The 26288-nt window shown below is 36.1% G+C and overlaps 1 protein-coding gene across 5 annotated transcripts in view; it reads right to left on the reverse strand.

The window, feature by feature from the left end:
* The window catches only part of INPP4B (inositol polyphosphate-4-phosphatase type II B), an 834063-nt gene that overhangs the window by 150089 nt on the left and 657686 nt on the right, over positions 1–26288 (reverse strand). For all 5 annotated transcript variants that reach the window (XM_032147659.2, XM_032147632.2, XM_032147654.2 and 2 more), the window contains one exon: positions 15371–15479. In XM_032147659.2, the coding sequence (XP_032003550.1) occupies positions 15371–15479 (109 nt within the window). The remainder of the gene's footprint in view (positions 1–15370; positions 15480–26288) is intronic.

Genomic DNA, 26288 nt, shown 5'->3' on the forward strand with positions numbered 1-26288 from the left:
CCCCGTCTCTACTAAAAATACAAAAAAAATTAGCCGGGTGTGGTGGCGGGCACCTGTAGTCCCAGCTACTCGGAGAGGCTGAGGCAGGAGAATGGCGTGAACCCAGGAGGCAGAGCTTGCAGTGAGCCGAGATTGCGCCACTGCACTCCAGCCTGGGCGACAGAGCGAGACTCCATCTCAAAAAAAATAAAATTTATGCTAATAATTTAAATCTCCTCCTCTATCACTTTAATAGATAATAATCATTGGGTATATATATGCAATGGGCTTAGCATTATGTTAAATGCTAGTTTTTCAGGGATTATATTATTTAATTTTGACAACAACCCTCTGAGGAACAAATATTAATTCAAGATGTAGAAATTGAAGCCTGAGTAGGTTAAGTAACCTGACTTGGATCACACAAACTAGCATAGATGGTAAAACCAGGTTCAAACCCGGGTCTTCACTGTTACACAGTTTGAACTCCTAATTATGTTTTACTATCTCTTGAACATAGTATCAACCCATTTTAAATTTGGAAAAATTAAAATGCTGTAACTAATATGGGAAACATCTTTAATTGAATAAGTATTGGTTATAAATATTAAAATAAAATATAATTAAAGATGTTCTCACCTAATTAAAACAAAGTTCATTAGACATGTATGACTCTATTTTATAACACAAATTGAAGAATTTCAGAATTGTCTCACAGTAAATTATTTTCAACAAATATTTAATAACTACTACTCAGTCAATGAATTAAGAAAAGCAAAAAACCAGGGGTACTCAGTTAACAAGGTAATCAGTGGATCGTGTGTGATGATGCCAGCCCACTAAATGCTACATGAAGGTCTGGTAGTGAGAAAGAAGAAAAAGGGAAAAACTATTTTGTCTGAGTCTTCTTCCCACAAGAGCTTGCAAACCTAAGTCTTTATCTAGATGCTTGGTGTCTATGAATATCCTGAGGACAGCTGTAGTTTCAGGGCTTGCTTACTAACCACTCTGCACTAAAGTTCCTTCCATTCCTGAGAGGAAGGGAAAAGGATGGCACATTGCATCCAACTATTCTAGGTACTCTGAGATTGCAGAATGTTTTTGTTACCTAGTTTCCATATTTGCTGGAAGTAGAAGTTGCAAAATGATTTTATGAAAACATTTCTCTTATTTTACAACTAAAAAAAAGGAGGAAAGACAAAACAAATATTCAAAAATAAATATAACTGTATTTATCTGTGGCACTCTAACTTATTAACCTTTCCAACACATTCACTGATATGTTTAGATTGATGTCTTCTGCATACATGTCATACTTTCTGTCAGGCACATTGTTTACATACAGCTCTACATACCTCATAATCCATGGAGTAATTGAAATGGCTACATAATGTTCAACTTTAGTGATGCAGAATAGTTTCCTTATTCATTCATTCATTCAAAATGCTTATAATATTTTACTATTATGAATGGTAATCTATGAACATCTCTGAAAAATTTACACCTTGTATTTTTATTGTGGCCCTATTCCTAAAAAAGTGGTGTCCCTAAGGTGTATTTGAGAGGGCTACAGATAGAAAACTGATAAGGCTATCGCTTTAAAAATATTTTTACTGACTACTAGGCAGAACAATTTTAGGCAGATTAATATAGTAACTGACTCTGAGTGCAAATCACATCAATTCACATGTTTTTTAATAGCACAAATAATTTATTTTAAAAATTATACTCTCTTAAAGACCCATAAGGAATTGACTAGACCAATTACATTTTATTTCTCTCTGGTGGATAGCAAAATCCCTTCCTAAGCTAACACTGCACATTTATTAAGAGGATGTTATGCGTTGAACATCTTTTGACTGCTTGAGGGTAAATGAGTATGGAAGAAGAACTTGAGACTAAGGACAGAAGTCTAATTTTCTAGCTCTGGTTCTGTCATTAGCTGCATTGGTGACTCAATCTTTGGTCCTTAGTATTTTCTTTTTTTTTTTTTTTTCTTCTTTTTTTTTTTCTTTTTTGAGACGGAGTCTCGCTCTGTCGCCCAGGCTGGAGTGCAGTGGCGCAATCTCGGCTCACTGCAAGCTCCGCCTCATGGGTTCACGCCATTCTCCTGCCTCAGCCTCCCGAGTAGCTGGGACTACAGGCGCCCGCCACTACGCCCGGCTAATTTTTTGTATTTTTAGTAGAGACGGGGTTTCACCGTGGTCTCGATCTCCTGACCTCGTGATCCACCCACCTCGGCCTCCCAAAGTGCTGGAATTACAGGCGTGAGCCACCGTGCCCGGCCCTGGTCCTTGGTATTTTCATCAATAAAATAAGTAGGAGAATTCATGGTCTCTGGGATCCTCTCTAAGTTCTATGATTTAAAAGATTCTTGGCTGGGCACGGTGGCTCACGCCTATAATCCCAGCACTTTGGGAGGCTGAGGTGGGTGGATCACCAGGTCAGGAGATGGAGACCATCCTGGCTAACACGGTGAAACCCCATCTCTACAAAAAATACAAAAAATTAGCTGGGCATGGTAGCGGGTGCCTGTAGTCCCAGCTACTCAGGAGGCTGAGGCAGGAGAATTGCTTGAACCCAGGAGGCGGAGCTTGCAGTGAGCAGAGATCACGCTGCTGCACTCCAGCCTGGTGACAGAGCGAGACTCTGTCTCAAAAAAAAAAAAAGCTTCTTAATGTGAAAAAAAGCACAGACTCAACAAGATTATTTTATTATTTCTCAAAATGTCTCTTTAATGGAGTATAAACAACTGACCTTATTAATTAAGCAATGGAAATGAATGTCTTATTTCCTATATCCCCTTTCTCAGCTGTCTTGGCATTTACCCAGTTATAGAAACCAGAAACCTAAGAGTCCTTCAATCCTGCCCAGGCTCCCTCAAGCCCTCAGCCAACTGGATTTAAATTCTGTTAGATATTTCCTTAAAATCTTCAACTCCCCAGGTACCTGCTTTCCCTCATGCCACTATTATAATAGTCTAATTGTTTGCCATTCTTCTGTTCTCTCTACACTGTCACTCCAAATACTATGATCATGACAATCTTCAGCTGAAAACCTACCAATTGCAGTATCCGTAGCCTACAGGGTGAACTGCCAGGAGCTGACATAGCAAATAATTGTTTAAGATTTGGTCCTTGCTCCCTGCCCAGCCTAACATCATTTCACATTCACCTACACTCTAGAAGCTGCTCTGTGTTGCTGGAGTTTATAAGCCAAGGTGCAGTGAACGGCACTATCATTGCCCAGATGTATGTGGGAGTCTTCCTTGATACCTCTGGGTTCTTACCTCCACTCCAAACACACATATAACCCCCAAGTTGACCCTAAATACCTCTGTAATTTATCTTCTCTCCATCTGTGCTGACACTATAAGCCAATCCATCTTCCTTCTCTGATGGGGTTACCACAATAATCAATTATTAATGTAAGCCTCATCACAAGGAAGAGGACAATGAAATAATTCAGGCAAAGTCCCCTCTAATAAAGATTTTGCAATAACAGTATTTATATCATGTAACACAGCCAACTGTTTGATTTTTCTATGACATAAATTCCGTATGTACATTTTTTAAAGTTTGTAATCTTGTAAAAAAAATGAGATGTTCTACTCTCATTTTTTAGCTTTCAAAGCTCTGAAAAATATAGTATATTTTATTTGTAGATGACTGGCAATTTCTTTGTAGATGACTTGCTTTTCTGCTGTATGCTGCCTTTGATGACTGCCTTTGATGCCTATGATGACTATTAAATACCTAGAAAAACAGACAGCTTTAAAAATATTCTGGAAATCACTTGGCATTTAACAAGTTCAAAAGTTCCTCCTTGGATTCAGTGAATACTTCTGAAATAACATACTGTGTCATGGTTTAAAATGTTGTTTCAGTTTACAGAAAAGGAGAAATGTAACTTCTGATTTACAGAAAATAAATCCTCAAATCATATTATCTTTAGAGATTTAGTTTTAAAAATAAACAGAAAAAATGAATTTTTTTCTGTAATTTTCATATTAGACTTAACATTTTTACTTTTGAACCCTAATCTTCTTGTTGATTTTTTTTTCTGGTATATCTCTAGGTATACACATATAGCCACAGCTATAGTGAAGACAAGAAAATCTAGGAGTGAGACGTTCAGTGGCTTTCTGAAATCCCACAATAAGACTGGTTATGTATTTTGTCATTTTCAGACTGCCCTCTTCACCAAATTTGACATCGCTAAAAATTTGGGGACAGTTTAGCAAACACATTTTGTCATTTACAATTAAAGTCATTTTCTTTAAAATAAATATTTAATTTTCTAAAATTCTGAACTGTCACACTATATACAGTGCCTCTTGCCTAAATATCAGATCATTCTTTGCCTCACAAGCTTTTGGACAGGTTATTGAAAGAATGTCACAACTTGGAAGTGTTAAAGTCTCTACTGCATTACTGATATTGAACCAGGTTTTTAAGTTAGCCATTTTTATATAAATTGTCTCCCTTCTTCTTTCGGAAGACGTAAAAGTATATTTTCCCTTGCTAGTGAGGTGCAAGGAAACACTAATGTTATACCTGCCAAATAGTTGTTTTCAAAGCCTATGAGACATTTTCCACAAGTGTCTCTTTGTTTCTGTTTCTTTTTCCTAATTCCACAAAAAGTCTCTATGTCTGCTACTTAATTCTGTCACACTGATCTCTTCTTCAGGCATAGTCATTGGTTCTTCCCTTTATTCTTATGGCAGGCAACCCTTTGATGTTATTCATTCCCCCATATATATGTCCATTCATCAAACACTTATCAAGTTAGGTCCTGGGGATACTGTGCTAAACTGGACAGACATATTTCATATTCTCAGAGCACATACAGTCTAGAGGGATTTTGTACACTGGAGACTTAAAGCAGACTTGGCTTAGACAAGGAGTCAGAAGAAGCTTCCAGGCAGAGATGATTTTTAAGCTAAGATCTGTGGTGGTGAGAAAGTTCTCTTCTGGTTCACTATGGAGGGGAGAGGGGAGGGAAAGATGATGGTGTCATGGTGTGAGATGAAGCTGGAGAAGAAACCAGGGCCAGATCACATGTATATATTATTGCACCTTAGATTTTCTCCTGCAAGCAAGAGGCAGCTAAGAAATTTTTAAAATTATGAAATCACAAGAATATTTGCCTTTAAGAAATATAATTCGAACCAAGATGAGGATAACTGATTGGATGAGAGCCAGTCTGGAAGGAAGGATAGTAATTAAGAAGTTTGGTAGTAGAATATTTAAAAGACAGTGGTTCTACAGGCAAGGATAATCTTAACCCATGTTTCATTATTAAAATGCATAACTTCCAGATATAGAAGAAGGTAAATTAATTTTAAGTGAAAGCAAGGGAGAAAAAGTTGTCAAGGATTTTCAGGTGCTACATTGAACAGTGGGGCGGATGGTCATACCTTTTTATTAGGAAAATAACCCCCAAAAGAAGCAAGTTTGAGAGCCAAAGGGATGCAAAATGATTCAATATCTCAATCTCAAGGTGTATGGAAGATACGAGTAAAGTGGAGCTACCTGCTAGACATATATTTATAATATTTATAATATTATGTAATTTTATATATATATATATATATATATACACCTCATCACCCATACCTCTACTTCACACATGAATAATATCCAAAGCTCAGTACTCAAGACTGAATGAGAAATTAGGCATATTATGCATATTAATACAACTTTTTGGTGGTATTACTTCTAAAATTTAACTACCTCTTAACTAAGAAATTTTAGTTTCTTAGTTAAGAAAGAAGTGCTCTTGGCCGGGCGCGGTGCCTCACACCTGTAATCCCAGCACTTTGGGAGGCCGAGGCGGGTGGATCATGAGGTCAGGAGATCGAGACCATCCTGGCTAACATGGTGAAACCCTGTCTCTACTAAAAATACAAAAAATTAGCTGGGCGTGGTGGTGGGTGCCTGCAGTCCCAGCTACTCGGGAGGCTGAGGCGGGAGAATGGCATGAATCCAGGAGGCGGAGCTTGCAGTGAGCTGAGATCGTGCCACTGCACTCCAGCCTGGGCAATAGAGCAAGACAGACAGACAGACAGAGAGACAGACAGACAGACAGAAAAGGAAGGAAGGAAGGAAGGAAGGAAGGAAGGAAGGAAGGAAGGAAGGAAGGAAAAGAAAGAAAGAGAAAGAAAGAAAGAAAGAAAGAAAGAAAGGAAGGAAGGAAGGAAGGAAGGAAGGAGGGAGGGAGGAGAGGGAGGGAGGAAAGACAGAAGGAAAGAGAGGAAAGAGAGGAAAAAGAAAGAAAGAAAGAAAGAAAGAAAGAAAGAAAGAAAGAAAGAAAGAAAGAAGAAAGAAAGAAAGAAAGAAAGAAAGAAAGAAAGAAAGAAAGAAAGTCCTCTTAACTAAGTGTAGTTATACTAAGTGTAGGAATATACTAAGTGTAGGAATTTATCTAGAAGAAACACCCAGAAATTTGCAAAGATATATGAATAAGGATATACCTTGCAAGTGCAGGTGGTTCTAATAAAAAACTTAGAAACAATCTAAATGACCATCAATAGTGTATTGATTAGATAATTATGTTAAATCCAATCAATAAAATCCTACTCAGCTTTCAGAAAGAATAAGATTTACATGCACTAAATTGAGAAATTGCCAAAACATTTTCTGTGGAAATGTATCCTTTCTATATATTTACATAAATAATAGCTAATATCGATTAAGACCTCATCATGTGCCAGGCACAGTTATAAATGCTTAGCATATAAACTCATCAAATTTTAAGAACCACCCTCTGGGTTAAGCAATATTATTTCCACTTTACAGATGAGGAAACTAAGGTACAGAAAGGTGTGGTAATCTGACTAATATCACAAAGACAGTATGTGACAATCAGAATTCAAATCTACACTGGGAGCAGAGTCTATGAATTATCTGAGATGAAAGTTTCTACCTGTCCCAGAATAGGAGACAGAAAAATTAAACAGAGTTACAGAAAAGGCAAGAACATTACATTCTCAACATTTGTGTTTGTGGACTAAGAGAATCACTGCTAAAATTTAAATAATCTGAGATTCCAAGAAGAAATCTTGCTGCGAAGTAGATTAAACTGCTCAGATTGGTTTATTTTAAAGAAGAGGACTAGAACAGGCAGGATTTCAACTATACAAGCCTCTTTATTCTTTGAATTTGTGGACCATAAACAAATTTTGTTTTTTATACAGCTACAATGAAAATAAAGAAGGAAGAAAAACTGCATTACAAATTCACTTATTACAAATTCACTCAGGATCATGTGAAATTGAGCAAAAATTGTGTGTGTGTCTGTTTGTGTATATATATCTATATATAAATATATATAAATTTGCTTACCATATATACATACATACACACACACACAGACACACATTTTTTTTTTTTTTTTTTTTGAGACAGGGCCTCCCTCTGTCACCCAGAGGCTGGAGGGCAGTGGGGTGATCTTGGCTCACTGCAACCTCCACCTTGCAGGCTCAAGTGATCCTTCCACTTTAGTCTCCCAAGTATCTGGAACTAAAGGCACATACTACCAAGCCTGACTAATTTTGGCACTTCTTTGCAGAGACAGGTTTTTGCCATGTTGCTCAGGCTGGTCTCAAACTCCTGAGCTCAAGAAAACCACTGGCCTCGGCCTCCCAAAGTCCTGGGATTACAGGCATGAGCCATCACGCCCGGCCTATGTTATGTATATAACTTAAAAATTAGTCATTTTAAACAGTTCTGCAGTTTTGAATTTTTAATAGAAAAAAATATAAGGATGTAGATTATATGTGGAAAAAAAGACTGGAAGAGAGCACCCAGTATGCTACCAGTAATTGTTGTTAAGGAAGAATATTACAAGTATGCTTTTAATCTCTTTCTTTTGATTTTTCTGTTTTCCAATAAGCGTATTTCTTTATGAAACTGGAAAATTATCAGTGAAATTATTTATTAAAATATATATCAATAAAGGATCAAAGTATTTCTACTTAAAATGTATATGGCTTGGCCGGGTGTGGTGGCTCATGCCTGTAATCCCAGCACTTTGGGAGGCCGAGGTGGGTGGATCACAAGGTCAGGAGATCGAGACCATCCTGGCTAACATGGTGAAACCCTGTCTCTACTAAAAATACAAAAAATTAGCCGGGCGTGGTGGCAGGCGCCTGTAGTCCCAGCTATTCGGGAAGCTGAGGCAGGAGAATGGTGTGAACCCGGGAGGTGGAGGGTGCAGTGAGCCAAGATCGCACCACTGCACTCCAGCCTGGGCAACAGAGCGAGACTCCGTCTCAAAAAAAACTACATATACATATATATATATATATATATATATATATATATGGCTTGACTTATGAGTTCATACAAAATAGTAAGCATAGTTAAGATCTCAGACTCTAAATTGCACTGTCAATGACTGACAAGTCAAAGGTCTAAGTGGAATCTAGGGATCATGCTAGAAATAGAAAGAAAAAAAAATCCAAGTATGGAAAAAATGAATTACCATCCCCAATCAAATAAGACGATCACATTGCTTTCATTGAATGCTTTCAAATCACTCACTCTCTTTCATAAAAAGAAATAAAAATTTTTATTCTTAAGAATGGAAGTGAAGGTGATTAAAACAAATATTTTTGTAACTACTGATTAGTCTGCTCATTTGTTACTGGCGAAGGCATAGAAATGCGAATTGATGTTTTGCATCTCCCAAATTAATTAGTGGTTAATAATTCTATCAGAAAAACACATTTCAAAGGTAACAGTGTAAGGTTTTGCCTCCAGTTCTCCCATTCCTAGTTTATCGGATGCCTACTATGTTATAGGTTATGGACAGCTTATTTCCCTGATATGATTTTCCCCTTTTTATGTAAGAAGCCTCCTATTTATAATAGAGAATAAGAAAATATCTACCCTTATTCCTCCTTATAGTAGTAAGAAAAGTTTTCAGTCCCAGAGTTTTCGCCCTGTGACTGTGTAACCACTGATCTTATAGGAGATAAGGCTGCTTTAACTCTCTATGTTGTTGTTTGCTGTGGTCTGACTGTGTTCCTCAACATTCATATGTTGAAACCTAATCATGAAGGTGATAATATTAGCAAGTGGAACCTTTGAGAGGTGATGAGGTCATGAGGAATCTGTCCTGGTAATGGGAGGCCCCTGAGAGCTGCCTTGCCCTTCTACCAGGTCAGGGTACAGCTAGAAGGTGCCATCTATGAGGTATGGGCTCTCATCAGACACTGAATCTGCTGGTGCCTTGATTTTGGACTTCCTATTGTCCAGAACTGAGGGCCATAAGTTTCAGTTGTTTATAAATTACCTAGTTAAGATATTTTGTTAGCAGCAGGAATAGACTAAAACCTTGTTTTACTTTTCTTTAAAAAAGGTCCCCAGGCTGGGTGCAGTGGCTCACACCTGTAATCCCAGCACTTTGGGAGGCTGAGGCGGTGGATCATGAGTTCCAGACCAGCCTGGTCAATATGGTAAAACCCCATCCCTACTAAAAATACAAAAAAATTAGCCGGGCATGGTAGCATATGCCTGTAGTCCCAGCTACTTAGGAGGCTGAGGCAGAAGAATCCCTTGAACCTGGGAGGCGGAGGTTGCAGTGAGCCGAGATTGCACCCCTGTACTCCAGCCTGGGTGACAGAGTGAGGCTCCATCTCAAAAAAAAAAAAAAAAAAAAGTCCCCAAATTCCAGCACAGGCTATAGCTGTTGCAAGATCAAGTACAGCCTGCCACAGTCTTATCAGTAACATTTTAGTTTATTTTTCTTAATACTTTTCAAGGTGATTTTTTTTTCTTTTCTGATTGAAATCTGGAGGAAGCAAATGTTCATTATGAGCATCTGAAGCATATTCAGGGAAGGTGGGTGTGTAACTGGGTAATTACTCAAGACAGGCATTTAAATTAGGACCACTTGCAGGGCATTAGTTCGGTGGTTCCAAATGAATACATAGATAGTAACAAATTAAAATTCTCAAGAAGAAGCTAACATGTCTTTCACAGGCTTTATTTTTTTATTTTAACAAAGCGTCTTGGTTTTAATTAGTTACTTTTTCATGTTAATGATCCTACTTCTAGGTCATGCTCCTAGTTAGTGAAAGTTCTGTCTGAATCTGATGTTCCTGACATCAAGGCAGGTGGATTGCCTGAGGTTGGGAGTTCAAGACCAGCCTGGCCAAAATTGTGAAACCCTATCTCTACTAAAAATACAAAATTAGCCAGGGTGTGGTGGTGTACACCTGTAGTCCCAGCTACTTGGGAGGACCAGAGACAGGAGAATCTCTTGAACCCGGGAGGCAGAGGTTGCAGTGAGCCAAGATCTTGCCATTGTACTCCAGCGTGGGCAACAAGAGCAAAACTCTGTAAAGAGAAGGGAAGGGAAGGGGAGGGGAAGAGGGGGAGGGAAGGGGAGGGGGGGGGGGAGGGGAGGGAAGGGGAGGGAAGGGGAGGGAATGGGAGGGGAGGGGAGGGAAGGGGACGGAAGGGGAGGGGAGGGAAGGGGAGGGGAGGGGAGAGGAGGGGAGGGGAGGGAAGGGAAGGGAAGGGAACAAAAACGCTGGGTGTGGTGGCTCATGCCTGTAATCCCAACACTTTGGAAGGCCAAGGTGTGCAGATCCCTAGAGCCCAGGAGTTAAGACCAGATTGAGCAAGATGTTGAAACCCCATCTCCACAAAAAAAATATAAAAGTTAGTTGGGTGTGGTTGTGTGCACCTGTAATCCCAGCTACTTGGGAGGCTGAGACAGGAGAATCACTTGAACCCAGGAGGTAGAGTTTGCAGTGAAGGGAGATAGCACTAATGCACTCCAGCCTAGGTGATAGAGTAAGACTCCATCAGAAAAAGAAAAAGTTTACAGAAAGCAAATATATGTTACATGTTGTAGGAATAAATTTTCCTTTCTTTTAAACAATACTAAAAGTAAAAACTTGATTCATATTTTGAGGGAGAAATCCACAAACTTTCCTATGGTGTTGGAGTAAATCAACTGACACTAGGTACAAGTAGGCGTTTGATGTTACAAGAGAATACAGAAGTTACAAACATGCTAATTTGGGTCTATTAAAAAATGTGTAACTAGAATTTTGGTCATCTTAGAAAGACATCAAGTTTTCAATATGAAATCCTCTATGATATGTTCGAATGTATGTGTCTGTATGTTACTCAAGCCCAGATTGTCCAAGATCAAAATTCTTATAGCTTTACTCTCACATGCGGTTCCATTTTGCAACACTCTAATGAGTTTTGGGATTCTCTAAACAAAAATTTCCAGTAAGTGAGTTGTAACACTTTATCTCAATAAATATTCTTTTACTTAGATTTCCTTTCCTCTTGATATATATACCAATTGAAGTTCTATATAGTTTTTCAAGCTCAACTCGTCTGTGTAGCTATTTGTTTTTATTCTCCAAACCTTTTATCTGTCTTCAGCCAGCACTACTCACTCATAGCTATATCAGTAGTCCTCAACCCTGGCTACACATTAGGCTCACCTGGGAAGCTTTTAAAATGTATCAATGCCTGGGTCCCACTACCAAAGGCTTTGACTTAATTTGTCTGGGGTGATATCCTGTTATAAATAAAAGGTTTTAAAGCTCCAAAGGTGATTCTAGTGTGCAGCCAAGGTTGGTAACCCCTGCTTTCTATATTATTAATCTTACTGCATTATGATTATTTGTGAAACTTTTTCTCCCATTCTAGTTTTTAGCACTTTTAAGTCAGCAACTATATCTGATTTATATGTGAATTCCAACGCCTGTTGTATTTGATTTGTAGCATACTTACATATAGAAGGTGCTCCATCTCTTATTCAAGGAAAGCACAACGTATTACAGAAACTTCGTACAAGGAAAAACCTAATACATTACTGTGGCCTAGTAAGGCTACAAGAGAAGCAAAAGTGAAATATTAGGGAGGAGAGCCAAATCAACTTGAAAAATCAGGAAAGCCTAATTATAAGCGTGAAATCTTCACAAGGACCATGCATAGAATTTTGAATAGGATTATGTAAATGGCTTTCACAAAAAGAAATGAAAAATAGTAGAAAATGAGGAGAACAGAATAATTTCTTGTAAAAGGAAACAGAACGAGGAAAAAGGAAAAGGTAGAAATACATGAAGCCCATTTAGGAAACAGTTTATACAGCGTTTTAGAAACAACAATAGAAGGAGTAGGTGATGAGGGTAGACACTGGTGGGCAAAATCATGGATGCTTTGAATGCCCAATGGATAAGTATGGACTCCTCAAAGTTCCTAAGCACAAGAGTAAGGTACTCAGATACTGTGCTTTAGAAGTTCAATCTCTCTAATTATCTTGTAACTTTTAATAAATATGGTTGTATGACCTGAATTGCTTTATATAAATACTGTAAGCAATGTTCTTATGCTAAAACCCTTTTCATTATGTGGCCAATGTATTAATCCCAAAAGAGATTACCAAGGGACATAAATTATGTCTTTTCTCAGATGACAGTATTTTATTGGCTTAGCTGAAAAAAAAAAAATAAACGAAGGTGAAATAGTACAATGGTTGTGGTAGTTCCCAAAAAACTTGGTCTAAAAGATGAGGCAAAGAAAAATTTCCTCACTTGTGATTTCATGTCTTGCAAAATGTCATTGTTTACTCTCACCTAAAGCCCGAATTACTCATTTCATATAGTCTTTTTACTTCTATACATTGCTGTTGACTGACAAATGGAATATTTGTTGCTGAAAAAGCCTGCAGAAAAAGTATTGGCATGGTGCGATAACTCTGTAATCATTAATTCTCTGCTCAAGTCAGCTCTTAATTTAACGGGTAGGCTGACAGCCATGCTCACCAGTATATTGCCTCAGCAAGCTGTATTTGTCCCTGACCGCTGCCCTATGGAGAATTATTTTAAGATCCACAAAGTTCTTTTTTTATTTATTTTAAAATCTTTATTGTATTTTATCAATAAATAAAACACAAATGAAAAATTTAAAGCAATCAGTGTTTGCAAGCATTGAACACGTTTTTACTTTTATCTGAAAATTAACCCAAGATCTGTGAGTGTGTGTGTGTGTGTGTGTGTGTTGACATGTAACATCCCAGTGAAAAGTGAAGAAAAGTGAAGGATTCAAATATTTATACAAATATTTAAACCTTAAGAAATATTATTTAGAGTCTAACCATAGAACTCAACAGTTGTCTTTAACAGAAATATGTTTCATAAAATTAGAGGGTTAGGTTCCATATTTCACATATTGATGCTTTCTATGCTCAACAGGATTCTGACTGCCCTATGGGCAGTTTTGAGTCTTCTAATTGGGTTATACACTTTAAAATTTAATTGAGGGAAAAAAATAGATTAAGTCAACTCTCGAGGCTGAGACATAGTTCCAGACAAGATGAAGTAAATGCAATCTATTTTACTTCCCCTGTTAATCACAATGAAACACTCTAGACAAAACATATATGTCACCTATCAAAAGACTCTAAAAGGTAGACTAAAGGAGGTATATTGGTTAGGGGCCTCAGGACTTAAGGAATATGACAGTGAGTTCCACGGGGTTTTTCTTGCCTCCTATAATGTCCCAAACTGGGTGCCACAGAACTTCTCAATGCAGCAAAGCACCAACAAAAAATAGCACCCAGGAAAAGCCAAAGAACCTGGAACAGGGTGGCCCAGCCATACCAACCTGTTCTGGGGGTGAATACCACAAAAATGTCATGCCCCTCCCCAACTAGAAGAATGGTACAGTAGGAAATCAGTGAGAAACACCCTTCATCCCCACTCAGATTCCATGGGCAAAACCCTGTCTTCCACTCATATCCCCACTTCAGTAGGGATGGCATCCCTTCCCCCATGGGGCCTATGGTTTGAATTAACTTCCAACTCCCATAAAGTAAACAGGAGATGCCTCTCCCCTGCAGAGCCCATGGTTGAAACTTTGGCTTCCACTCCCCACTGCAATAATATTTGTGAGAAGGGTGTGAATATTAATGGGTAACCTGAGGGAGTTTCTTTGTGGTGATGAAACAGTTCTATATCATGTTTATAATAGTGGTTAATCTACCCATGCAATATAATTTTATAAAACTATAAACCTTTCCCCACCAAAAAACAAACAAACAAAAATGAACAAAAAACTAGAAAAATCAGAATAAGAACTATAACTGAGTTAATATTGTACCAAAGTCAATTCCTTAAAAGGAAAAAAGAAAAATATATATGTATTGGTAGTTTATATATTTATATAATAGTAAGTCAATTATTCAATTCTAACCTCCTTTAAATGCTTTCTTCCTAAACATCTTGGCACCAAAAAACAAATTTTGTATTTGATAAATGTGATAAAACTTTAAAAATTTTTCTGGTTTTGGCACTCAAACAGATTTTCTAATACTATTACTAAATCAACTGTGACTAAAGAATGACTATTTTTCCGAACTTTCAAAATTTGGATTCTTCAACAGACACCAGGACCTACTTAAGGGTGGAGGGTAGAGGAGGGTGAGGATTGAAAAACTACCTATTAGATACTATGCTTATTACCTGGGTGGCAAAATAACCTGTACACCAAATCCCTGTGACATGCAATTCACCATGGTTAAAAAAAGAAAGAAAAAAATTAAAGAAAAAACCTGCACACATACCCTTGGAATCTAAAAGTAAAAAAAAAAAAAAAAAAAAAAAAAAATCGGAATTCTTAACTTAAGAAGAGTAACTATTTGAAAAGGAGTTATTCTTCATACCTGGATAATGCACTTTATGTTTTACATGAGCGTGGTCATAGCCAGAGAATATTATAGGATAACCTCAACTGATGAGACATGGGAGAGAACAATAAACTACTGCTGCAAAAGCTTTATCAGGCAATATTTAAAAGCATGTAAAAACAAAAACTGGGGAAAGAGTATATTCAAATTATAAATAATAGTGGTAATACTCATGCCTTTTCCCTAAGGAACAGAACATAGAATTCTGTATTGTTGTGTCTTTTTCAAGTGGCACAATTAAATGTGCCTCAGGCCAGCATGGAAATTACTAGTAGGGTAAAAATCATAAATTAGGAGCCATATTCTCCATCCAGTATCTTTGGCTCCACAGTGAAGTTAGACTGTATTTCTAGCTAAATCTCTGCACACTCCTTTGAGCAAGCAATAGTTGACACTAGAATATCACCCCTTAGTCATATGACTTCCGGAAGATTTTCTGCCATCACAATGACACTCAGTAAGCAAGACAGTTAGGCAATTTGTTTAATCTAATTTCTTCTCTGGTAGTTTTGAGATATTTAACAACTCTATGTTACTAAATAGGTTAATATGTCAAGAACTATACATTCTGATGGACCAATCTTCTTTATTCTAACCTTGTATACAGACTTCCCCAAAGGGGAGATGTTATTAATGGAATCTGTGCTTTCCTCCTGTCTTTACTTACTTTCTTCTTTCTGTTTCAAATCTATGGAGTAGTTTCCGAAGACCACCATTCTTAAATCCCTGAAAATGGGCCGCTGGGGCTCCCACAGTGATGACATCGTAGAGAGCATCTGGAATAGAAACAGACAAGGAGATGAACACTTTGCAAACATTTATCTCCATCACACTGTTTGCATTGACGCATACCTACTGTAGGAAGTATGAGAAATTATTCTGTTTAATTTTGCAGGAATAACTACGAACTCACATCTCAAGGGGGAAACAGGAGCTAATAATCAATCTTTCTAAAAGCCACCTGTGCACCTAAACAAGATATAATATTTTCCTGATTTATGACTACATCTTAATTATATGCTACAGTGTAGAACTGTGTGTTCTCTCATTATTCTGTATACTTACTGAGATAACATGTTAATTGCTCTTTTGTGTATTTTACTTTATTGAGTTTTGCATCATTTAATTTGCAATCATGTTGAAATTCAACAATAATGAATAATCTTTCAACCAAATTTTACACAGAAAAAAAACAAAATATTAAGCATTTTAACTCAAGGGCAGATTAGTACTAGTGCATTTTAAAAAATCTATACAGAGTACTTTCCTGATTGTGTATACTAAATCTTACACAACTTCAAATAGATGCTTTTGCAATTTCCTTAGGTGACATAGAAAGAATACACAAAATGTTTCTTGTTCTGTTTTCTAGTAAGACACTTTATTTTTATAACAAAAAATCCATACACTTAAATTGAAACTTAATCCTTTGATCTTTTGAAGCCACAAACATATTAAGTTTATGGCTTCAAAACATGCCATCATTTTTACATTCTAATGCAAAGTATCCCCATAAGAAGGAAGACAGAGTGAATGCTCTCTTGTTAAACTACATTTTATTTGAGAAACCTAATTTCATAGTAGATCCTTTTCAAATTGATTTTGCTATTGACACTTTGGTCGTTCTTCAGATCTCATTTACTAGGAAAATATAAATTATTTTATTAGCTTCAGGTAAACACCATAACTTCTTCAGAGTAGTTCAATCCAGATGCATCTAAAATTTTCTTTCAATAAAAAATGTCTTCAAGTGAAAGATGTCAGCAGCATTCAGAAAATGCAAGATCACAAGAAAGAATACAACAGAAACCAACCCGTCAATAAGGCATACAATGAAAATCACTTAATAGTTCACTGTGTCCTCTTTAAAAAGTCACTAATAAACTAGAAGTCAGCTCTTATTAAGATAGCAGAATATTAGGTCTGTAAGAAATTTAAATATTTTCTAGTCCAGGGTATCTTAACCTAGGGCTAAGATATTGGTTTCAGGGTGTCCAAGAATGTTTGTTAATTACATAATTACATCTGTTCTATGTCATGGAAACGGATCACAGCTTTCTCAAAGGCTCGTGAGATCACCCCAAAGTTACCAACATTATGTTCTAGTCCACCTTCATTTATCTGTTAAGAATCCTGAGGATCATTACAAGCTAACTGCTTTGTCCATTCATCTGATAAGAAGGCTGAGGATCATTAGAAGTTAACTGCTTTGTCTAAAACCCCAAGGATTTTACACTCAGGGACTTCTGGCTTCTAACTCAGTGACAGAGAGTCAGTGTTCCCTGGTAGTTTAAGTTACTGATGGGAACCTGAGTCACTGGCTTTGGATTCCTGATCTGCCACTTATTTAACTTCTCTATGTCTCAGTTTCCTCACCTATAAAATGTAGTTGAAAGTAGCTAAAAGTGGTAAGCATTTAGTAAATGTTATCTATGATTATTATTTTCTGTATAAGAAACAATCCTACCAATTAAAGAAAGGTGATATATTAACTTTTGTCTATTTCCCCATAAAAATAAACTTTTGAGTCGGAAAAGACAAATGATGCTGGGGCTCAGTCTTCTGAATTGAATGAGTTCCCATGTTAATTTAAATGCAAAAAGACAAATTATCATGACAATGCAACAAAATATGCAGCATTTCTGCCAAAAACTGGGTGACCAGCAATACCAACAATATACAGAATGACTAAAAATATTATTCAGCCTTTAAAAAGATGGAAACTCTGCCATCTGCAACAAAATGAATGAGCCTGGAGAACAATATGCTAAGTGAAATAAGGGAGTTCCAGGACAAACACTCCACTTCCATGAGGTTTTCAAAATAGTCAACCTCATAAAAGCAGAGAATATAACGGTGGCTGTCAAGAAATGGAGACGGAGAATGCAAAATTGTTATTCAATAGGCATAAAGTTTCAGTTACGCAAAATAAGTTCCAGAGACATGCTGTACAACATAGTGCCTATAGTTAATAACACTGTATTATTCACTTAAAAATGTATTAAGAGGGTATATCTCATGTTAAGTGTTCTTAAAACAGCATCAGGAACCAAAAAAAGGCCACAAAAAATCCTTTTAGGCTTGATGGATTTGTCTGTTACCTTAATTGTGGTGATAGTTTCATGGGGGTATGCCTATGTCCAAATTCATCAAGTTGTAAAAATATACGCAGGTTTTTGTAGGTCAATTTTACTTCGGTAAAGCTGTTTTTTAAAAAATGTAGACATGTATTCCACTAAGCCTAAACTAAATGTATTGTCAGTTCAACTTGCCTGTAGCCTCTTTAGAACTACCCAGTAAGAAGGGAAAGAAAAGGGCGGGGAAATCTGAATAGAGACAGAACTCTGAATTAATGAAAGTTTAAATAACTAACTTTTGCCAAATTTGCAAAAACATTTGACCACAAGCATATTTATAATTCCTTGTAGTGTCTTATAAGAGGACTACGCAAGTGGCAGGCCCTGACACTTTAGCTGTTTCAGCTTTACGGTGAATCTGTGTCTTCAATTCATCCTTAATTTTAGCATCCTCCAAAGCTACTCTCTGGGAACAGACACAGTCTCTATTCATCCACCTCACTGCTCATGAGAATTCTAGACATCTATGAAGAAACCGAGACATTTTGAAATAGAAGGTAAAGGAGAAGAAGCATGTTGTTTGAATAGTCTCCTCCTCTCATAGAAAAGAGCTGATTGTTTATTCTTAAATCTAAATGAAGGAGTTTGTGTTTCTATAGAACCATCTGTATTATAACTCCTAAAGTTAAGAACAAGGTGTTCTGTAAGTTCTGACGTTTTCTTTTCATTCTATTTTCTATTTACGAACTCATCCCTTTTAGGGTTTTCACACCATATTTTTACCGAGGACTATGAAATCTCTTGACTAGTTCTGACCTCTTCCAAACAAAATAATCCAATTCCTAACTGCTTTTATGGGCACGTCTGAGTGTCAAAGCCTATTAAGCTTAACATATTCTAACTCTTGATCCTAACTGGCTCTTCCTTCCTGATTCCCTGTGACAAATACAGACAACACATTCCTTTAAGCATCCAAGAGTAGAGTCCTCAAGATCATGTTCGACTCCTCTCCTTCCCTCATCATTATATCTCACCAGTTCTAACAATTCTGTTACAAAAATGTAATTATTTCTGTTCATGTTACTTATCTTTATCTTAGTGCTCACCTTCCCCATTTCTTGTCAGGATGACTACTGCCTCTCAATGTTAGCCTCTCTGCATCCACAACGCAGTAGTTCACTTTTATATGAGTGGCCGGTTGGTTACTCTATCTGAAACGCAGCCTTCAGTACTTAATTCCTCCTTATAAATGTTCATAGAAGAACATTAAAACATCTCAAGGCCATATTTAGGTCATTTATGACCTGGGTCCAATTCTTCCTTGGTCACATCATCCAGTGTATTATAAGCACCATGAAAGTGAAAATTATTGTAATCCCAGCACTTTGGGAGGCTGAGGAGGGCAGATCACTTGAGGCCAAGAGTTTGAGACCAGGCTGGCCAACATGATGAAACCCCATCTCTACTAAAAATACAAAAAATTAGCCAGGGGTGGTGGCAGGCACCTGTAATCCCAGCTACTGGGGAGGCTGAGGCAGGAGAATCACATGAACCTGGGAGGCAGAGGTTGCAGTGAGCTGAGATCACACCACTGTACTCTAGCCTGGGCAATAAGAGTGAAACTCCATCTCAAAAAAAAAAAAAAGAATGAAAGAAAGTGAAACTTATTGTAGTCATTCATTTTAAAGAGTATATCCTCAATGCTTGGCACACGGGAGGTACTCCTCATTTATAGCATGATTGCCTGTTGTCCAGTTACAACAGCACTTCCACATGTCTTGAAGTCTTTACATCTTCATCTTTGTGTTCTCTGACTTGGATATTTTTCCATCCTAACCTCCCTCCCATTTCTTTGCCACTGAAATTCCACTGCTCTTTTGCAATCAAACTCAATTACCACCTTCTCTGTGAAGTCTTTCTGAATATTCCAGTCAGAATAATAATTTTTATCTATACTTCCACATTGCTTTGTCTTTACCTTGAAGATTTAATTCCTTATGATAGTTTCTATATTCAAATAAAATAATGAATATGGTCACAGAATTGTTAACAATTGCTTTAAGACTCATATTCTTCACTGGATATATGTTATTTGTGGATAAGAATTATATTTAATAAATAACAACGTTAATAATAATGATGGCAACAATATAGTAAGATCACAATAAAAGTTACTACATGAATGAATAATTATGACAACAGCTGGCATTTACTCAGTGCATACCTGAATAGTTACTTTAGTAGATACTCTACTTTCAGGATCTCATTTAATTTTCAAAATAATACTATAAGATAAATATTATTTCCCCAACTTTATAGATAATAAAACAGATTCTCCATGAGATTAAATAATTTGTCTAGTCTTACGCTGGTAAGTTTTGGATCTGATATATTTTCCAAAGTCTGATTCACTAAACAAAAAAACTTATACTGTAAACAACCTTCAATGTCTTAGTCACGCTTAGATTTTCCATTAGCTGCAGCAACAATGAGCATATACTGGATGCTCGATAAAGCTGATGTGTGTTAACATTCTAGATGTTTATTTCTAAAATGGAGAATTTTTGTGATCACATCAAAAAGAAGACTAAACATTCATTGTTAATTGTGGTCTCAGAGGGCAAGAAAAAGCTTGCAATTTATGAAAATAAAAAAATGATTAAACTGACCTGACCTATATTATTCTAATCTTTATTCATTCACTAAACAAACACCCATTGAATACACACTATTTTCAAGGGCTACCCTAATTTCCTGTGAATATTTAAAATTAAGGACAGAAAATTCCTCTATTAGAATTGATGTAATTCTTATTTATCAAACACACAGAGGTTTCAGTATGATTTACTACAGCAGCAACTAGGTACACACTTAAATTATAAGCAAAATTAATTTTGATCTTAATTATCTTTCTCATCCTGGTATTGTTTCTATTTTTGTTATAGTTTTCATGTGTTCTTTTTTTTAAAAAAAAAAAAAATACTTTTTTCTTAAGCTTTTCTTTTCCAGCTTTCTCCCATGCTTTTTCCCTATTTTTACTTAAAAAAAAAAATCCTTCCAGAATCTTCTGTTATATCCACAAGTCCCTTTTTTTCCTACTCTGTTCATTTCCTTGTTCTCATTTTTGGCTTCCTTCCCTGTGTTCCCTGCAGGATTCCTTTGCTTCAGAGGGTCAATGTCTTATTTATAATCCCTTGAATTACTCATAGTTTGTGAACTATGAATTTATGATTCATATTTCTAACTCAATATAATTCATGGAAAAATATTCTACATATGCTGTTAAGATGTCAGAATATAGAAAGTAAATGACACAATTAATTGACTTTTCTTTAATCCTGTTCCAGTTCTCACACTCTCCTAAGGCTCTTCCCATTACCTAAACTGCCCTTCCCTCTTTCATTTTTCTGTTCTTTACCCTTGTAAATTTCATACTTAGGCCTAGTTGCTAAGTTAGTTCCTACATAGAGATCTTTGTGTAATGTATCCAGCTAGAAACACTTACTTCTTCCTCTTTCCTATCATAGTCCTAAATTCATATCTTTATCAGAGTATTACTTTTCATATCGCATAAAATAATTTTGATAGTTAATTTACTTTCTTCTCTAGGCTTCACACAATGTAAAATATGGCATTGTGCATTTAATGTCTTTTTCTCCAAACGGAAATCATTGTTAACGTTGTAGGTGTTAACAATGTCAATAAAAAAATAAATATATAAATATTTAGATGCTCAATTTGGTTTGTCTTGTCTGTCATTCGATCACACAGGGAATATTCTTAACTGATGAATAAAATATTTATATACACTGTCAGTAAAAACATTAGAATCTGGCTACACATTCACACACACAAAGATGCGCATGTACACACACATCTCAGGAATATGTGTGTATATATGTATATATATTCTGGATTATAGTTTATAAAAGATCAAAGAGCTTATAACTAAATTGCTATCAATATTTCCATGGAATTTGAATTAACTCTTAATATGCTGTCTAAAACAGGAAGGAATATAGAATTCCTTTAAGGAGATGTATTCAGGTTGGTTTTTCCACTCACACATTTTTTCTCTTCTAGGATCCTGCCTTTCATTCAACTGTCAGGTCTTCTCAAGCTCCTCCAATCTATAACAGTTCCTCAGTCTTTCATTGTCTCTCGTAATCTTGACATTTTTGAACAGTATTTATCAGTTACTTTGTAGAATGTTCCTCAGCTTGGGTTTCTCTTATGGTTTGTCATTAGACTTAGGTTCTGCAATATGGAGCAGAACACTACAGAGGCGATGTGCCCTTCTCAGAGCATCATATCAGTGTATGTTTCCATATTACTTTGAGGCTAACCTTGATGCATTGGAGTGCCTGCCACTACCGACAGTTAATTCTCCCCTAGAAAGTTAGTAAAAATCTGGGGGGACATACTTGGAGACTACGCAAATATTCTTTCTGCTTAAACTTTTACTCACTAATTTTTGCATTCATTGATGGATCTTGAATTGTTACTGATATATCTGAATAGTATTTTTTTGTTTCATTTTTCTCACATTATTAATTAGAATTCTTCTGAAAGGCATGGTTGACTCTTCTCCTCCATTCATTTACTTATTCAGTTATCTATTAATGTTAACATAGACTCATGGGAATTTTTTATTTAATGACTCAGTAATATCTTTTTGCTGTTCAAGTTGTGCCAGCTTTGTGTTTTGGGAGCTCCTTAAGGTTGGCTGTTGTGCCCTTTATATATACCTATTCTATTAAAAAAATTTTTTTAGCATGTCATTACTTTCTAGAGCCACAAGATGCTCCAGAATCATCTTGTATTTTCCCTGACCCAGCCCTGCAATCAACCAACTTTCCAACAAACCTTAATCCTTTTTATTAGAGAATAGTGTTTAGAAATCAAGCACTGAGGACTAGTTATGCTCACTGCTACTATGGTGTCACTTCTTTCCCTTTCAGTAGCTAGGACTAGAAAATATATGTCCTATACTAATTCTGTATACATCCATATTTATTTCCTTATCTGTCTCTATTCTTTATTTTTCATTCTTTTTACTATCATTTTTATAATTTTATTGATCACTTATCACTTAAACAACACAATAAAAGTAAGTTAAAAATAAAGCACGTTGGGGATAAGAAATTCTAAGACAGACATATTGATAAGCAACAAAACAATCAGGATTTGAAAAACAATAGGCACACTTTTGTGTTCTCAAATGTGAAAGTACTAGAGAGCAAAAATAGGGGGAAAAGTCCCCAAACATTCTTCAGTTTTGAACTTGATAGAATAAATTTCAAATTGACACACTCTCACAGCTAGCAGAAGTGTAGCATCTTATCTAAATTCTAGAAAGGCATTTTCAACCTATCATATTCCATTAATATCAAGAGGTCTTCTCCACTAAGACACTAGATATGGTTTATGTCTAGATACTTATAAAGCAAACAAAGTCTCCCTGTCTTTGCATTTCCTCTATTGCATTCTGATTCTAACCACTCCTCAAAAAGCTTGAATCTTTCTGTGCATATTTTATAGAAGTTCAAAGAGTTTGCATTTAAATAGCATTTTTACACTTCAGGTCTTCAAAAAACTGGTTTTAAGTTTTAAACTTTTAACTTTGACAGTCAAAGAGTGACTTTGAAGGAAACAATTGGAAAGTAGCTGCTGAATGTTATTCTCAGAACTGACATGAATTTAAGCCAGAAGAAACAGCTTTTTTCTCCAGCTATGGGTATGTTAGGTTTGTCACATGGTCTGAAATAACATTGTGTACAGTTGTGTAATCCTTAACTTTAATTGAGATATTTTCCCTCACATTTAAAACTGGTCACCCAAATTGTTAAAATACCAATACTTTCTATGAAAATTACAAATTTATTATCTTAGGTAATCTTAATATTTTGCAATTGTCATTTGATAATTATTAGCTACCAATATCTCAATGTGAAACAGCATGGTTTATCTCCTTTGGCCCTTTCAGCCTTGAATTTCACTTGTAACTACTACAGAATAGTAGACTGATCTATGTATACCATGTGATTTATTTCCTGGTCTCTTCAGTTGATGAAGAATGGTATACACTTAAAGTACCATGTTCATTCTTAGCTGGGGCAGTTGTATTCCTTTAAATTTAGAATTAACTGCAATTGATTGTTTTCCTCCAAACAGAAAAAATGTACAAGAAAAAAAAAAATGACCTATAAGAAAACAAAATTAAAATTCTAAGGTAACAATACCTATAAGAAAACAAAATTAAAATTCTAAAGTAACAATTTGATCGGTAAAATCTGTATTATCATTTTAAAAATATTTTTATTGTACCCTGCTCTTTATGATTTTTTGAACAGCTTTTACCATGGCCATATCCTATTCTTTATGTATCTTTGTGATTTGAATAGCCCTTAGCTGTGTAATAAAAGTCTTCAGATTTTTGGTATCAAGAGACAATTATAAAAATCTAAGTGGGAATTTTTTATAGAAAATGTAAGCAAAAAAAATACGTTTTTTTTTTCTTTTAAATGTGTCTTCCTTTTTTGACATTTTATAGTGTTTCAAAAATTGTCTTTGGCTTTGTGAAAATTGCATAGTATCCAAAGTAATAGATAAAAAGTAATAGAGAAGTAGAATTTAAGTTCTTGAGTCTTGTCTACCTAAAGACAGCAGATTGATTTGAGATTTAATAATAGGGCTGCCTTGTAGCCTTTTAAAAGCCATTTAATAATAGAAATGAGAAAATAACTCTATTTTTCCCAGAAGATCTTTCTAAAATTCCTACAACTATAAAATAGTGCTAATGTCAAAAATGAAGACACGCTGACCTCATATGAAGGAACAATTTAAATATAATCCCTGATTTCAAAATGGCATGTAACATGCCTTTGACAGGAATTGCAAGCCTTTAGGGATTTTTAAGGGAAATCTGTGTCAAAATAGTCCAAGCAATTTGACATCGTTATTAAATATATCTAACATAATTATGCTTCGCTGATGAGGTGATACTCTCAAATTCTTGAGATACAGAAATCAGAGAGCTCTAGAAGCTCCTCTCTTCTGCTCCTTCCTTCCATGTAGAGATTATAAAATGAAAGGCCAAAGAGGTTAGCTGACTCCTCCATAGTTAACACAGAAAATTTTGGCTACTGTTGGACCTGATTTCAACTACAGCTTTATGATATAAACTCATTTTTTTAAACATATATTAGTTAAGCTTCTTTTCATACCAATTTGCAGAATCTCACTTGAGATATCTGAAAAACAACAAACAAAAACAATGAGAGTGGGCGGGCCCGTGCTTGACAGGCATGCTTCACTCATGCAAACTAAGGGCAAGCCCATTCATTCCCTGTGGGCTCAAATCAGGAACTGAAAAGCCAAGAGAGACTATCTCTGCCTTTCCTCTCTTTTTGTGGTCTCCTTTATTACCTACCGTATGTCTGATTTTTCTTCCCCATGGAAAAGATGAGCACTTTTTGGTTCCCTAGAACACAATTAGAGTTAAATTCACAAGGAGAGATTGTCTCTGAATCCCCAAAGAGAATCCACGAGTGAAACTCCATTGATTCAGCTTGGGTGAAGTGATCACCCCAGACCCTCTTTTTATTTTTTGCACATGCTGTGTCAGGCACTGTGATCACTCAAGCAGCTATATCTAAAGGGACAAGGCTCACAAAGTAAAACCATAGCTATATAGCTAATATTTACAAAACACTCATGCTTAGAGTTAGCTATACATTAATAATGCAGAGTTATATAAAGAAGGCTTTTAGTATTATAGATTACAACAGATCCATAAACTATGTCTACTGTGATACAAAATAGTTGCTTTAGTTTGAATTCATTAAATTTTATAGCAAAATACAATACTTTTCTATTGTGTATATATATAGCATATAAAATAAAACAGAATATTACATGACAAGAATTTATATTCCATAATATTCACAATTGATGTGCTATGAAAATAAAATTTATTAAAGTGTATTAGTATAAAAACTTTTGTTTTTAATTTTGGGGTTTATGTTTCATTCTTGTCACTGCTGGCTAAGATCTATTGTGAGTATTCTACTTGTTGCATTTAGTTTAAGTAATGAATAAGGATGAAAAACTTAATGAGTTTCAGGGCATCCTAAGTTAACTGCAGGTTATTCCATTTGTCAGTATGAGACATGACAACATTAGTTCTGCTCAGTTACTTATTTCAAGAGCTACATATTAGGGCCGGGCGCGGTGGCTCACGCTTGTAATCCCAGCACTTTGGGAGGCCGAGGCGGGCGGATCACGAGGTCAGGAGATCGAGACCACGGTGAAACCCCGTCCGTACTAAAAAAATACAAAAAATTAGCCGGGCGTGGTGGCGGGCGCCTGTTGTCCCAGCTACTCGGAGAGGCTGAGGCAGGAGAATGGCGTGAACCCGGGAGGCGGGGCTTGCAGTGAGCCGAGATCGCGCCACTGCACTCCAGCCTGGGCGACAGAGCGAGACTCCGTCTCAAAAAAAAAAAAAAA

Source organism: Hylobates moloch, unplaced genomic scaffold (genome assembly GCF_009828535.3).
Source record: "Hylobates moloch isolate HMO894 unplaced genomic scaffold, HMol_V3 SCAFFOLD_3, whole genome shotgun sequence".
NCBI lineage: Eukaryota > Metazoa > Chordata > Mammalia > Primates > Hylobatidae > Hylobates > Hylobates moloch.